Genomic DNA, 17125 nt, shown 5'->3' with positions numbered 1-17125 from the left:
TGGACGTGACTGTCTAATGTTGGCTCACCACCTAATCCGTTGTTGTAACCCTTGGATACCCTTTGCTAATAGGAATTTGATAAGAACGTGCATGGGAAGAGTATTAATATGAGTGAAGAAAAAGAGGATGACTAGTTAGTTAGAGATATCTTCTTTGAAATTTCAAAGTAATGAAATTCTCTAATGACGTATAGTTGTGAAATGTAGATGTCATTTATCGACATTTTATACTGATCAACTGCATTGTTAATGGGGCTAATCTAGTAGAAAAAAGCCTTGACTTGCAGATGAGTGACTTTATGTTTAAACTCTTATGACACATTGGTAGTTTGTGTGTGAAAAAAACTAACCAACTGTATTATGCCAATCGACCGACACTCAATTCCTACCACTATTTTGCGATACTCGTCCCGCATTAATTGTGAAAACATGACGAATGACCATTTGTGAAGTGAAAAATATCAAGAAAGAGTGATTGAACACTACTAGAAAAATGCTCAAAAGACTCTGAGTGTTATCAGTCCCTTTTATTTTCTTTGGTACGGAAGAAGATCTTGGATCTAACCAATTATTTTGATAAAAATTTGGATTACACTCATAAATTGGGCATGGAAGAAAACAATTTGTACCAAAGGGCTTGTTGTAAATGTTGTGCCAAATAGAGGTATTTTTATGTTGTGGTGTATTTGCCTGACTGGAGGGAGCGTGAGTAGGACCCCCTTAAGCATTAATTTTCTTTTGAAATTTTCGTGAGTTGGAACAGCCGAGACATCAATGTGTTGGAACTTCTTTTGAAGGAGATCATGAAAGAAATGCTTTTAATAGGATGTATGCTCTCATTCATATCATAGGCGCAATTTAATACAACTTTGTAATAAAATTAAAGAAAAGCTTTGCAGAAATGGAATTCATCAGCTGTTCAATTTCAAAATTTTGGCAAGAACTTAAGATGGATAATTATAGTAAACCAATGTATCAAGAACCAGCTCTATCATCTAGCTCACGCGTACCCGCTTTCATCGTAAAACCTCCCCGCTTAAGTTAAGAGAAATCTTTCTTGACACGGGTGTGATGTCTCATTCTCTCTATCTCACTCAATGTTTGATTGATGAGTGAGATAGAAAGAATGAGGCATTACACTTGTGACACCAAAATATCTCCTCTTAATTTCCCTATTATGACAAACTGACACAGTACGGCAAGTAAATAATTGACCAGTTCACAATTTTACGCGTAGAACTCATTTTCTTTTAAATTGGAATTTAGAAATTTGTGAAACCTACATGATATGAAATTGAATGATAAAAAGACCTTGCTAAGGAATGATGTGGGTCCCCCAAATAATGCTACGTTTTATCTTAATTATTATTTGTTTTATTGCATGAGAATATATGATATTGACGATATTTTTACGTAAATAACTTAGTAGGTATGGTAAATGCAGCAGAGTTCAATATGGTTAGGGAGTAATTTTTCTCATGGCCATTTTTAACTGGACACGTACAAAATTACTATTACCTTTAACGTTAATGTTTAATCCACCACGAGCTAGCTTTCTCTCTGAATATGACGTGCAAACAGAGAAGACAAATTTATAATTTTGACTTTGAAGTTAAGGTATTCCATAACGGCTATGTTGGTGATAGAACAAACTATATCTTTACATATTACCAAATTGGGTGTTTTCAGAGGATAAAGTTAGCTTCAACAGTGCATGGAAAAAGTATATCCCGATTCCCGATTTATATTGGAAATTTGGAATTGCGGGCGTGAAGCTTCTTTCAAATAACTTGATGGATTTTCAACTTTCTTTTCGTTTGTTCACTCAGTTTATGGAGAAAAACTTCTCAATTGCCGTTGCATTGTCTCTTTCTTTTTATTTCTCTCTTCATGTCACTTATTAAAGAATAAAAAAGATATAAAAAAAAGGAGCAATACAACGAGAATAGAGAAGTATTTCTCTCGTTGATGAATCATGAGATTGGTCTATTTGACATTACAGATCAGGGGCTTAAATAATCTCCAACTCAAAAGGTTCAAAACCTAACTTTACACTCTCGAATACATTCATTCATCATCAAGACATAAGTTCTGAAACAGTGACACCAACCACCCAAAGTAAGCCCATAAATTGCATGGGGCCATGTGCTGTTGGATAGAAATCTATCCCAAATGCAAGCTTTGGGTCCACAACATAGGGTCTTGTATTTTTTTTGTTTCGGGTTTATCATTCATGAACTATGCGAAAACACACATCAATTTTCGTCCCCAAACTTCAAAATTATTTAATGTTATTCTGTTTTTTATTTGGATAGATATCATCCCTCACATCAACTTCATACAGAAATCCTTCAAAAAAAAAAGGATTAACGTCACTTTAGTCCCCGGAGGTTTAGTGTCAGTATCGAAATGGGCCCCAAGGTTTGAGTTTGATCAATTTCGTACCCAACATTTCGAAATATTACCAATTTACACCAGCCGTTACATTGACCGTCAAAGTCAGACGTTAAATGCTGACGTGGCAGTCGTGGGACCCACATCATAACCAAATAGCTGTTAGAAAGCGACGTCACGATGGGCAATTTCGGAAGAAAAAAATCGAAGGAAACGAAGAGTTGGCACGCGTTCCAAGGAAGAGTTCGATTACCTGAGTTGGAAAAATTGAACCAACTCAGTTTCTGAGTTGTGTTCGTACTGAGACAGACATAGAGGAGAGGTTGGAGAGGTTTTGAGGGTTTGTTCGTGTTTTGGAGTGCAAAAATTTGAAATAGACTGCAAAAATCATACTGAAACGGAGGTTTCCGAAAAGATCTGAAGAATATGAGTTGGGGACTTCGTCCGGAAGGATATGGAGAACCTTTCTATGGTACGTATGGCTTACTGTTGTAAGGTTATTGGTAGATTATGTTTTCGAGTGAAAGTTTCAAATAGAGTCAGTTTCGAGTTTGGTGTCGACTGAAAGTTTGGCTTTTATAATGGATTGCGAGTTTCAAGTTAGGTGTCGGTATCACTGTGTCTATTTAATTGGTAGATGGAATCGTGTGAATGGTAGGTGGTATGCGGAAGTAAACGTTGGCTTTTGTATGTGGTCCTACAACCACTGGGAATCTTACCTTTTGTATATGTGTGTACTGACATAGAAACATGCATTTGTATATGTGTGTTTGTATTTGTGTGTTTGTATATCTGCATTTGAATATCTGTATTTGTATTTGTATTTGTATTTGTATGTGTATTTGTATTTGTATTTGTAAACAGGAGTACATGTATTTTGTTTTGGGTAAATTTGGTAAAATTCATGTGTGGTTTTCGACCTGCAGGGGATGAGGCAGGATTTTCTATTCAAATGTACCACAATGGTGAAATAAGAGGTAACTATTATGTGAATGGGTCTGTGGATTGGTTTGATTATTGTGATAAAGATAGAATGTCAATGACTGAGATAGATGCCATGGTCAAGGAGTTAGGGCACGAAGGTTTGATTAACTACTGGTACAGTATTCAAGGTGATAGTTTTGATGGTGGCCTAGTTAAGCTGAGTGAAGATACAGATGTCTTAGACATGCTAGTATTTGTGCCTGACACTAGGGTGATAAATATATTCCTAGAACATGTCTTGGCATGCACTCAAGAGCAGTTTTACAGTCAAGTGGGTTCAAACATATTTATAAATTTGGATGATGAATTTGGGACCAACAGTGGGGTAGTGATTCAAGAGCTTGATGACAATTGTGGTGCCATTGTTCCAGTGGGTGGGGGAGTATCCCACGTGCAAAAGGTGAAAAAAACAAGTGTTGTAATAGAAGAGTTGAATGAAGAAGGGTTGAATGAAGAAGCATGTGGAGAAGGCAAAGAGTTGAATGAAGAAGGGTTGAATGAAAATGGCTTGAATGAAGATGGGTTGATTGATGAAGCTTCTAAACAAGGCAAAGAAAATGTCACTGTGAATAATGAGGAGAATTCTGACAAGGGCAAAGAAAAGCCAAGTCAAGGTTGTTCTGATAAAGGCAAAGGCAAGGTTGATGACATGTCACATAGGGTGAAGCGTGCATTTGGTAAAAAAAGAAGTGGCAGTTTGAAGAGGACAAAGACTGTTCACCATAAAGACAAAGTTGTGGAAGGAAGGGTTGATGGCTACAGGACCGAGTTTCAAAGGGATTCCATGATGTTGAGAAGTGGAAGAAGTTTGACAAATGCTGCAAACTTTGAAGGCTTGGATGATGATGCTTCTGATAGTGAGGACTCAGATTATATGATTCCCAAGAACTTCAGTGAAGATGAAGATGAAGATGATGTTTTTTTTAATGAATGGGTGGATGACCAAACTGAATGGACAGGGGCTAAAGAAACTGGGAATGAGGCTGCTCCTGATTGGCCTACAGATGTTGAATTGGATTCTGACGATTCTGAGTGCAGGGATTATGCCAAGTATAATTATGATGAGGAAGTTGATAAGAATTTGCCAGAGTTCAATGCTGCAACTGACATGGCAGATCCAAAGTTTGAGATTGGGCTGTTGTTTAGTGATTGTAAGGTGTTTAGGGCAGCTGTCAGAGAGTACTCCATCTTGCAGAATAGGGATGTAGTGTTTATTAGGAATGAGGCTTTGAAGCTGAAGGCAGTTTGTGGGGACCCAGATTGTGAGTGGATGATATATGCTTCAAAAATGCAACATGAGAACACATTGCAAGTGAAGACATATGTAGGTGAGCACACATGTACACAGCTATGGGAGAACCCTACTGTGAAGTCAACATGGATAAGCAAGAAATATGTTCACAGTTTGAAGTCCAATCCCCAGTGGCCAGTGAAGTCATTCAAGGAGACTGTTGAGAAGGATTATAATACAGGGGTGTCAAGACAACAAGTGTATAGGGCAAAATATAAGGCACTAAAGCTGATTGAGGGCAGTTTCAATGAACAATATTCAAGAGTTTGGGATTACTGTGAGGAATTAAGGAAGACTAACCCAGGAACCACAGCAATGGTTAAGTGTGATTTCCAACAACAAGTGGGGCAACCAAAGTTTCAAAGGTTGTATGTTTGTTTAGGAGCTGCTAAGGAAGGCTTCAAAGCTGGGTGCAGGCCTATTATAGGTTTAGATGGGTGCTTTTTGAAGAGTGTTTATGCAGGGCAACTGTTAACTGCTGTGGGTGTAGATGCCAATAATGAAACCTGGGTAATTGCTTATGCAGTTGTGGAATCAGAGTGCAAGGAATCTTGGATTTGGTTTCTGGAGCTATTGGTTAAGGATTGTGAGATTGTGAATCAATTTGGCTTCACCTTTATATCCGACAAACAAAAAGGTTTAGTACTTGCTTTTGAGCAAGTGGTCCCTAATTGTGACCACCGGTTCTGTGCAAGACACCTGTTTTCCAACTATAGGGTGCTTTTCAAAGCAAAAAGCCTCAGAGACAAGTTTTGGGAAGCATCATATGCAACCACTGTCTCCCACTTTACAAGGGCAATGGAAGACCTGAAAAAACTGTCAAAGGATGCATATGAATGGCTAACCACTCCAGATAAACCTCCAAGGCATTGGTCCAAGTCACACTTCAACACTCATTTGAAGTGTGACATGTTGTTGAATAATCTTTGCGAGTCCTTCAATGCTACCATATTGGAATGTAGGGATAGACCAATTCTGTCAATGTTTGAGTATATTAGATGTATGCTGATGAGGAGAATACAAGCAAGAAGGGACAAAATGCTGACATGGAACAAGCCTATCTGCCCAAGGATATTTAAGAAGGTGGAGGGAAATAAAGCCAAGGCAGGTGCTTGTGTGGCAATGTGGTCAGGTGGAGGTAAATTCCAAGTGTCAGCTGGTGGCCATGCACAATATATTGTGGACTTGGAATTGAGAACTTGTTCTTGTAGAGCTTGGGATTTGCAGGGATGGCCTTGTGTTCATGCTATTGCAGCCATAAATTATAAAGGGGGTCTTAATGTCATGGATTTTGTGGATGACTGCTATTTGAAATCAACTTACTTGAAGACATATGAGAATCTCATACTGCCTATGAATGGGATGGACATGTGGGATAAGAGTGACTTTCCACCATGTCTTCCTCTGTCTTACTCTACACAGCCTGGAAGGCCAAGAAAATGTAGAACCAAAGAACAGGAAGAGCACAAGGGCAAGATGAAGATGAGAGCATCAAGAAACCAATCTGAAACTGCATTGTCTCGCATTCCTAACACACAGGACTCTCTCAAATGTGGGCAATGTGGTAAAAAAGGGCACAATAAGAGGACTTGCCATAGGAATCTTCCCCCAAAAGCTAAACCTGCAACTAAGAGGAAGAGGGGTACTGAAAATACCCAGGTATAGCAACTCAATCTTTTTCAATGTAATAACCCTAAACGTTTGTTGCAAACTGATGTAGTTTTTATGTTGTAGACCACTCCATCTGACGCATCCACTCTAGCTGGTGATCCAAGCACCCTAAAGCAAAGATCCAAGCCTCCAAGGCGTGTGCAAAAAGGGAAGCCAAAACCAACTAAGAAAGGACATGCCACTTCTGAAGCACAACCAGCCTCAACTTTGCTTCCTCATGCATCAACTTCTGTTTCAACTGCAGGATCAAATGTTGTACATTGAAGCTCACTGAAAAAGCGATTTGATGATTCACGTTTTGTTGTTAGACTGGCAGTTTGTGATTAGGAGGTTTTTGTTTTTGAACAATTGGTCATGTATAACTAAGTGCTGACTTATTTTGATGGATGTAATTACATTCACATAAGCCTCAACCACTGTGAATGCAAATACATCCACTGAAACTGCCATTTTGGAATGAATTTGAATGGACATGAAATATGTACGATATGCAATGTTATTATCTGGTTATTTTGAGCCATTTTGAATGCAGAATTTTCTGAGTTTTTGGGTTGCCACTTTGCTTCATTATTTTGGTCATTCACTTCATTATTCCAGGTGATAAATATTTTCTAACTTCCCTGTTACATTATTTTTGCCATTCCATTTTCTACAAATTTTGCCATTCCATTCACTTCATCAAGTTACAAAAAAGTCGGCAATTAAACTGCTACATAACAATTAAACCTTACCCCATAACCCTTAATCATACCCCATAAGCCCTTAAGCCTTACCCCATAACCCTTAATCCTAAAACCCTAAACCCTTACATAACAATTAAACCATTACAAACTGCTACTAACCATACATTCATTCAATGGCAGAAGCTAATTCCAAGCTCCTCTTTTTGTTTACTCCACATCCACACATCCCTCCCAAAATGATGCTTGCAAATAGAACCCACGAAGCCACCAACAACACCCAAACGACCTTTTCTCTTTGTCTTGCCATTGCCATTGACTTCTCCAGCTTATTCCGCGATTTTAAAAGCCCAGGAATCACTGCCTTCGACCGTGCACACATGGCCGGATCAAACCATGCCCAAAATTCACAGCCCTTAAAACCCCTCTTAGTCTCACGTACCTTGGCTGCACACATGGAAAATCGCCTCCCAGGATTCGAATCTGTCCAAGAGGTTCGAATTGTAGCAGCCTTTCCGCACCAACACATCGGCGCCTCTTCATCCATTTCGCCCAGCCAATCGGATCTTCTTCGTCAGTTTCCCTCCACTTTTTTCCTCGCTCCTTTGCTCTCGAAAACACGAACACAAATCAGAAACTGAGTTGGTTCGATTTTTCCAACCCAGGTAAGCGAACTCTTCGTTTCCTTCGATTTTTTTCTTCTGAAATTGCCCATCGTGACGTCGCTTTCTAACAGCTATTTGGTTATGATGTGGGTCCCACGACTGCCACGTCAGCATTTAACGTCTGACTTTGACGGTCAATGTAACGGCTGGTGTAAATTAGTAATATTTCGAAATGTTGGGTACGAAATTGATCAAACTCAAACCTTGGGGCCCATTTCGATACTGACACTAAACCTCCAGGGACTAAAGTGACGTTAATCCAAAAAAAAATTACAAACATGGAACGCAATCAATTTTTAAGGAGTATGTAATTAATGTAATTCAACGATATGACTTATTAAAAGTTGATTAAGTGCGTGGTTATGAAAATGACAATGTATAAACATGCTGAATTGAAAAACTTCTCACGAGAATTAAGTTTGGACGCGTTCTACTACTAGATCAAAGATACATATGTATTAATATTCATATCTAAGTTATTTTTCTATCCAGCTGTTCTATTATTTTGTTGATAATTCTATCTTTGTCAAATTAGCAATCAAACTCATTTACATATTAATATTATGTCTTTAACATCTACGGAAATTAAACCTGAGACATGGTTCGATTAATTTGAAACAACTATCACTTAAACAACTAAATTACATGTTTGTTTTTTCTTTTTTCATACATTGTCAATAGTGACGGATTCAGGAATTATCTTTCTTGAGGGCAAGAAAATCGTACTATAAAACACTAATAATGAAGATCAATCGACTCTTAAATGTAAAAGAATGCAATCATATAAATATATCAATATATAAATTAGTAACACAAACTCTACACATTCTACCTAATTCCTCTATTGCACGACACAAAAAGAAGAATGAGAAAAGAGAGTCTAAAGAACAAGAAGAATAACATAAGTAGAGGAGTAGAGCATGTTGCCCCTTGTCATGCTTTAGTCTTTTTTGAGGCATTTTATGTCCCCATTAAGAGCAAGTCCAACGCAAGGGGCTAGCCCAGGCAGGAGGGGGCCCTAGGCCCAGAAGGCAACTCCAACACGCAAGATCCAGCCCGGGCAAGGCGTGGGATGCACAAGCCTGGGCAAGCCCACGGGGAGATCGGGCCCATCCTCTTGCCTTTGAGTTGCTGATGTTAACGCAAGAATTTCAAATTTTTTGTTACCGTTGGCGCGTGTATTCTACGCGTTAACGGTTAAAAATGTTTGAATTTCTTGCGCTGACGCTAGCCCGACATCAGCGTTGACCCATAGTTGCTAGAAACCAAGGGCTAAAAGCCACGTGGCTTCTCCTGGAGCCTCCGATCCAAAAATCTCCTATAATCCAACGGCTGTCCATTTTTTGGCTTTAAAAAATTGAAAAATATAAAATATAAAAAATTTGTGGAAATTTTTTTCTATAAATACCTACCAATATTATTCACTTCCACACTAAATCTTCATACAAATTCATCTCCTTCAAATATTTTTCACTTTCCACACAAAAATTTCTACTACTAAATTCCATTTGTGTAAAAATACAAATGGCCTTTTTCATCAAAGCCGGAGGCGCTTGGACAACCATGGAAGATATTTTATTGTGCGAGTGTTGGGTCAAAGTTGGTCATTTTCCGATCACGGACAATGAGATGAAGTCCTCTCATATGTGGAGAATCAGGTTCGGCTCGTACGGAAATGGCCTTGGGTAGTAGGTGGAAAATTTTGAATAAAGAGTTAGGGAAATAAAGAGATGCGTTGACAAAAGAGATGGAGAACATTTGAAGCGGTCAAAATCTTGGCAACGAGGTAAAATATTTGTAATTGCCATTTTATTCAATTTAATGTCACATTTTTTAAATAAATATTTTCTTGCATTTTCAATGTTATTTTTTTTTAATAGATTATTCAAGTACAAATGTGGTTCAATGCCATTGGCCAAGGTAAAAAAAGTTTCATCAATCACCAATGTTGGGATGTTGTGAAGAATTGTTCGAGATTCAAAATTATTTCTACTGGTTAGACGATTATGTTGAATGAGACGCCGCTCCACAATTCACCGGCAACCGATTCACCATTGGACTCTCAAATGGATCAAGACTCACCAATCCAACGTGAGTCGAGGCCTATTGGGAGAAAGGAGGCAAGGGCCAAGAGATGGAGTACTTCGAACACTTAATGTGCAATTTTTTTTTGAGCAAATTGCTAAGAATGACGCATTGAGAATTGAGAGAGACTTGAAAAGAGAAGAAGCTGACAAGGCACAACATGAAGCATATGCAATTGAAAGGAAGCATACACAACAACAAGACATGGAGGACAGAGAGATGAAAATCATGGCCATGGATATGAGTTATATGTCTCCTAAAACAAAGTCCTATTGGAAGCTAAAATGAAGGAATGTTATGATAAGAAAGCTTTTCCATGACGATGGACCTAGCAACACGGATTGGTTAAATGATCAAAACCATTAGGTTGTATTGAAAGAGTTGCCATATGTATTAATTTGTTGTATTGTTTCTCTTTTATTGAATAAAGAAATCATTAAATAATATAGCTATTTATTAAAAACATTTCTTACATCAAAACAAACCTTAATTCATTACAAACCACACAAAAAACAAAGCATGATTAAAAATAAAGCATAATTTAAAACAAGAGATATTTAGTCATATACCCATTCTTAGCACTAATAATATAGATAAATTCTACACCATTTAATTTCTATAAACAAACCCAAAAAATGACAGCTGGCCTGACCCTATTGAATTTAATTTTGATTATTAAATTACTTTGATGTCTTATTGAGTGTTTTGGGCCTTTTTTTATAAGGCTTTGGGGTTGTGTTTGTTTTAAGAAATCAATGGCAATTTTGTAATTTAAAAGAAGTTAAAAGCCCTTTTTTATTATGTTGTAAATGGACTTTGGGTGTGTTCCTAAAGTCTATTTCATATAGGGTTATTTATCTATTTATTTATAATTTGGGCTCCTATATTGGGTATAATAGTGAATCTCCCTTAAAACAAAGCATAATTTAAAACAGAGTATTAAACTTGACTTCATCTACCGTGATTGCCTTTCATTGCCCATAAGTGCTCGATCAAGTCAACTTGACATCTCTCGTGAACATAAGAAGATTGCATTTCCATATAACACTCAATCATATGGTTGTTGTATCAACTGTCCCTAATCAATAGTTCGTACTCCAGTAGTTGTCCATTTGCTCCCATGGGCCGTTCATAAATTCTTATCAATTACGTGTTCATGGGATTGAGTTCGAACATCTCTGGGACATCATAATCATACTCATCCTCTACAATCATGTTATGGAGGATGATGCAAGTCATCATAATGCTCTGAAGCACCTCTTCATCAAACATACGAGCAATACCCCTAATAATTGCTCAGTGAGCTTGCAAGATACCAAAACACATTTCCACATCTTTCCTATAACCCTTTTGAAAGGCAACAAAGCTTTTTTCCTTCTCCAATTGGGGATTCAGAATTGTTTTGATGAATGTCGTCCACCTCGGATAAATTTCGTCAGCTAGGTAGTACCCACCCGAGTATACGATATTGTTGATTTGATACATGATCTGGGGAGAATGACCTTTCAACACATCGTTGGATACCGGGGATTGACCAAGCACATTGAGGTTGTTTTGAGATTCGAAAACTCCTAAAAAGGCACGCCAAACCCATTTATCGAATGATGCAATGATCTTCAGAATTATACTTTTTAGGACCTTCCTATTCCCTTAATCTCCTTGTCAAACAGTTAGGTAATTCTTCCACTGCCAGTGCATATAGTCGATGCTTCCAATCATGCCTGGGAAACCTCAAGCCTCGGCTTTTTGTAGAAGCTTTTGGAGGTCCCTATGCGTAGGTTTGTGGCCCTCGTGTAGAGAGTTTCTATTGCATCATAGAATCTGACTAAGCACTCTAGGATAGTTGATTTCCCCATCCTAGTAATCTCATCCACCTGGTCTGCAAATGCCCCATACGCAAGCATCCGTAAAGCACCTGTAAGTTTTTGCTCCGGAAGAAGACTTAAAACCTCAATAGTATCGTACTTCTAAACGAAGTATGTATCGCAATTGCAAACATCATACATGATTTTGTTGAACAAATGAGGCTGCATTCTATATCTCCCTCAAAAATAAGAAATAGGATATAACGAATTTGAGATAAAGTAATCTTCCAAGAGAGTTTTACCCTGAAAGTGCCTATGTCTGTCCACTTTCGAGACACGACCATGGTGGTGTTGTCTTGATTGATTAAGCATACCCACTACTAAAATAACTTCATCCTCCTCTTCATCCAACTCACGATCTTCTGCAGCACGTCTGAGCCCGATTTCTTCATCTTCTCGTTGTTGCCTCTCCAACACCAACCTCATGTTAGACATTGAGAGTAGAATGCGTTTTGTAACGTCTGAGAAATGAAAGGATAAAGAAGATATGGTGTAAGAGGTTTGAGTTGAGGGTGTAGTTTTATAGAGGGATTTAGAATCTTATCAAAATTAAACATTTAAGTATAAAAAAATATAAAATAAATTAAGATGAATAGTAATTACCCTTGCTCTTGTCAATAGGTATAAGTATAAGTACAAAATATGCAAGGACTGCCACTATTCACGTAAATAGTGACAGACCTTGCCTTGTCCTTACCCTTTAGAGCACCTCCACCCCAAAGGGCAAGGACAAGGCAAAGGCAAGGCAATGTTTGTCGCTATTCACATAAATACTTGCAACCCTTGCCTTTTTTGTTTTCACCCCAAAGGGCAAGGGGCAATTACTAATCACTTTAATTTATTTTCTTTTTTTTATACTTAAACCATTAATTTTGGTATGGGAAGTGAAGAATGAAAATTTTGGTATTTTTAAAGATTTTTTCTATTTTTTTTGTTGCTGACATCATCAATGATGTCAGCAGACCCAAACAACAGCCCAGGCCAGATTTGCCTTTGGGCTTGCCCAGGCTTGTGGAGCCCATCAACTGTCTGGCCTTGTTGTTGCGCGTTGGAGCCAATTACTGAGCCTAGCCCCCCTTTTGCCTTGACAAAAGAGTAGCGGTAGAAGTGCCCTTAAGGTGGAAGTGCTCTAAATACGCAACCTCATAGCTAAATAACATAATTGAATGAAGGCAAGTAGGGGTGGGCACTCAAACCGGCGAACTGAAAATCCGAGCTGAACCGCACCGAACCAAACCGGAAAAAAACCGAGTTGACCAAAAAGTCAAAAATCGGTCAAAAACCGAACCGGACCGGTTTGGACAGGTTCCGGATCCGGTTCCATGTCTTCAAAAACCGAACCGGACCGAACCGAACCGGTGAAACTAAAAAAATATATAATTTCAATATATATTTATATTTAATGCTATATTTTTAATTTCACTAAAAAAAACCTAATATTTATCCAAGTTCAATGTCAAAATATCTCTCTTTTCTCACTTTAATATTTATTTTTTATGTGAAATTGAATAATTTGTTAATTTTCAAGTAAAAAAATAATATTTCAGTTGAGAATTGTATTAAAAAACAATTTTAAAAAACAATTTTTATAATCCGGTTCAAACCGAACCGGAACCGGAACCGGACCGAAACCGGTTCAAACCGAACCGGACAGTTTTTGAAATTTTTTTTATTAAAATCGAACCGAACCAAACCGAATAAATAGTATCGAATCGGTTCTAATTTTAAGCAAAAATCGGTCCAAACCGAACCGTGTCCACCCCTAAAGGCAAGTGCTTTCACCGGTCATGTTTTGATTCTTGAGTTTTGTTCACAAGCTAAGAAAAGAAAAGAAAAAATATTAATCTGATCCAATGGGCCTTTTTGCAGGGGAGTGTTTGCTAGTGCATATCCAGCCCGTGGTCCCATCTAATCCTTTTATTAATGATTAATTTACTTTAAATTTAAATTTTAAAGAAGATATCCTCTCTGGGATCTTCAACCTTATCCACTTTGTTAAACTAGTACGCAACTTCTGAAAGTGATAGCCACACCACTCCGTGGCCTGTGATGATGTTTTATTTGAATGTCCCGAAAGTTCTCCGATGGGCTCTTTATTTGGATAAATTTTGCTCTATTAACACACATTTAAGTCAGTTTTATACATATATTTCTTTTTAAATAAACGATAATAAAGAGGAAGAATCGAACTTAAGATCTCAAATACATCACTTGAGTTACAACTTTATTATAATTTTTCTTTATATATATAAATCAATTAACATTGTCTTCAAAAAAACTTAGCATATCCTATTTTTTTTCAACAAGAGAAAATAAAGAAATGTGCTAATAGATTATCTGTGGATTCATGTGAATAGATACGATATTCTAAACTTGTATAATCTTAGCAAAAGAAAAAGAAAAACAAACTTACCTAATTAAGAAAAACAAACCTTAAGCATCACGCAGGGGATGATTCCACGTGTCCAGCCTGCAATACTTAGAAAACTGAAAGGCCGAAACTGTTTCTTTGATTTCCTTCGCCCCAAAAACGAAAAATCTAGACGCTCGTTCCCGATTGTCAAATCACCCAAATCCCAATATGGTAACCGGTGGTGCCTCCAAAAAGCGGCAACGCGCCGTACAGCCCGCCAACTCACCTACCGCCAGCAGCTCCAGCCGCCCTTGCGCCGCCGTCATCATCGACTCCGACTCCAAACGACCCACCCATCCGAACCCGAACCCATTTCCCAAACCCAGCCCAACCGCTCCTCACTCCTTCAACGACCCTTCCTCCGCCGACGTTCTCCTCCGCCTCTTCGTCGACCCCTCCCCTCTCGACCCCCCAGCGACGTCGTTTTCTACCTCCCCCACCGCCCAGCCCCAAGACGACGTCGTTCTCCACCTCCACGCCCACGCCCTCCGCCGCTGCAAGTACTTCGCCGCCCTCTTATCCGACCGATGGCAGCGCCACCCCCAAAAAGACGCCGTCCGCAACATCAGCCTGCGGGTCCCACCGACCCCTGGGGCCATGGATACCCGCATTGCCCTCCTCGAACTCCTCTACAACTCCGACCTCGCTTCCGCCATAACCACCGTGTCGGCCGCGCTCGACCTTCTCCCTGTCGCTTCCGAGCTCATCTTCGAGGACTGCGTCCGATTCTGCCTTCGCTTCCTCGAGGCGGTTCCATGGACGCAAGACGAAGAAACCCGAGTTCTCGCTCTAATCCCTCATTTGAGCGAAGACGAAGCCAAAGACCTCATGGCTAGGGTTTCGGGAGCTCCCGATTCGAGCGAGGAGATGCTGTACGGCCTCATCCTCGCCGTGACTCACAACCAGAGCATGGCGTTCGTGAAGGCCTTCGTCGCGAAGCTGCTGCGCGAGTTCGGGTCCAGAGAGCTGGTCGAGCGGGTTATGGATCGGGCGTTTCAGACCACCTTCAAGGTCGTCAAGGAGGCCATGGAGGAGTACACGAGCCCTGGAGTCCGTGGCAACCATGACGAGACCGAGGCCATCCAGAGGATCAACCTCCACACGGCCATGACCAACGGCAAGCACCTTCTGTGGCTCGTCGAGAGGATGATCGAGCTCCGAGTCGCTGAGTCCGCCGTGAAGGAGTGGAGCGAACAGCCGGCTTTCACCGCGGATTTGCAGAGGGCGTTTCGGGACGACGCGTGGAGGAATATCGTCCCGAGCCTCCCTAGCGTCTTGCTTCGCTGCACTTCGAGGCTGGTCAATGCGGTCGCTACTGGTACCATTTTGGTTGCTGCTCAGGTATTGTATTGTTTTCTTGTTAGAGTGGTTGAATATCATGTGCTTGAATTGCTTGCTTGGGTTTTTGTTTGTTCTACTTTTGGCTATTGATTGGTTCACATGGTGCATTGCTCAATTAGTTTTGATGTTTGTGGCTCAATTTTGATGGGGATTGCTCAACATAGGAGCTTCTTTGGTTATGTTTTTCATCCATTTTTCAAATTGATGGTATAGTTGAATAACATTAGAAATTTAGAACAGAACAGGAAGGGGGAGCTAATGTGCGCTGATGTGGGTTTCTTCAAATATTAGCAAAATGGCCTTTTGTGTGGAATCTTATTGGGCTGTTTGGATTTATGCTGAACACACCTGAGCTATGTCAATGGCATTGACAGAGCCAGCAGTCAGTATTTTCTGTAAATGGTTCTTCAATAGTAATTTTGGATTGAGGAAAATGGAAAGAAGAGTGTAGAGGTGGAGGGAATTTTAACAGTTTTCCCATTTGGATGGTTAAATGTGGATAGAAATGGAGAGAAGAGAAGAGTCTTGCAATCTTATGATTGGGTCACTTTTTACAACTCTGGAATTGGATTCGGAGAAAAAAAATGAGACTTGGATCTTGTTTGATTATCAAAAGTGGAGTTTTTTTCTCCATTTGTTTCCTGTCCATCCAAACAAAAACAAAAGATAATAGAACACTTGTCTGCTCTCTCATATTTGTTCTCTTTCGTTGAAGCGGAAAATACATTGTATGTTGCTTTTTACTGAAAAGAGCATAGGCGATTTTGGCTGGGCGTGGTTATTTCCTTAAAATATGTAGTTGTTATGTTTCCCTTTCTAAACCGCGCTTCAGAAATATGTTTTCCAGTTTACTTGATAATGCTTCTTGGTTATTAACACAATTTCACCACTGTTACTCACATCCTTGTTTCTTAGGTGTTCAGGGGATTAACCATGTTATTTCGATTTCTACTTTTGAAGTTACTGGTGTCCCAGACAGATCAAGTAACCTAAAACTGGTACCTATAATTATTTTTCAGGTGCGAAAGAAGCTTGTCAAAGATTGGCTTCCAGTTCTGATTGTTTGCAAAGACAATAATGCTTCACCTCTGACACCGAGTAACAAACCACTGTACTTGGATCTGGAAGAGACATTCCTCAGAATCATCTCTACACTGCCTATGCCAGATGCACAGGAGTTGCTGCAGCAATGCCTCAGCTTCTCTACTCGAAATGTTGAGGACTGCCCTCACTTGGTCACGGCATTCAACACCTGGTTCCGCCGTGCGACTCAGCCTCCTCAGGCACAGAATCTTTGTTAGAACCACTTGGGGTTTGTCTTTTGTTTATAGAGGAATTAGTGCTGCCTTATAGTCTTGCCTTGTGGATATTTAGGCTCTCCTCTGGCATTGTGCATATTACCCTGTTGCCCTGGAGAGCCAAAAGTTTGCCCTAAGTATATATAAACTAGAACCTCTGCAACAAAAAAGAAGTTTAACTGCTTTTGATGCTATTACTTGTAGCTTACCTTCGTGGCCACCTGTGGTTTTTCAGTTTACTTGAATTTTAACCAGTGGTTAAATTTTGAATGGATAACTGGATCCTGGAAAATAGATTACCCCTCTTAGGTAAATATTCGTTTTGTTCGGCCGAGGTGCTGACACTCTTGTACACATTTATATAAATAACTGTTTTCAAGTTGTATTTGTTGGCTCGCTAACTTGAAACCAATTTTGGTGATTCTGAACTGATCCGCC

The 17125-nt window shown here is 39.4% G+C and overlaps 3 protein-coding genes across 3 annotated transcripts; all 3 read left to right on the top strand.

Moving 5' to 3' along the window:
* On the top strand, positions 2692 to 6114 carry LOC109950873. Its single transcript, XM_020571018.1, has 3 exons — positions 2692 to 2866; positions 3321 to 6050; positions 6092 to 6114. Exons 1-3 carry the CDS (start codon positions 2821 to 2823, stop codon positions 6112 to 6114), a joined length of 2799 nt encoding a protein of 932 aa, XP_020426607.1. The 5' UTR covers positions 2692 to 2820.
* Positions 6107 to 7702, top strand: LOC18767117. The gene is made up of 2 exons (XM_020569958.1): positions 6107 to 6328; positions 6404 to 7702. Exons 1-2 carry the CDS (start codon positions 6146 to 6148, stop codon positions 6602 to 6604), a joined length of 384 nt encoding a protein of 127 aa, XP_020425547.1. The 5' UTR covers positions 6107 to 6145; the 3' UTR covers positions 6605 to 7702.
* Positions 13974 to 17072, top strand: LOC18766694 (BTB/POZ domain-containing protein At1g63850). The gene is made up of 2 exons (XM_020569952.1): positions 13974 to 15389; positions 16409 to 17072. Exons 1-2 carry the CDS (start codon positions 14217 to 14219, stop codon positions 16688 to 16690), a joined length of 1455 nt encoding a protein of 484 aa, XP_020425541.1. The 5' UTR covers positions 13974 to 14216; the 3' UTR covers positions 16691 to 17072.

Source organism: Prunus persica, chromosome G8, assembly GCF_000346465.2.
Source record: "Prunus persica cultivar Lovell chromosome G8, Prunus_persica_NCBIv2, whole genome shotgun sequence".
Lineage (NCBI taxonomy): Eukaryota > Viridiplantae > Streptophyta > Magnoliopsida > Rosales > Rosaceae > Prunus > Prunus persica.
Note: the sequence above shows the minus strand (reverse complement) of the source record. Positions and strands in the feature narration are given on the sequence as shown.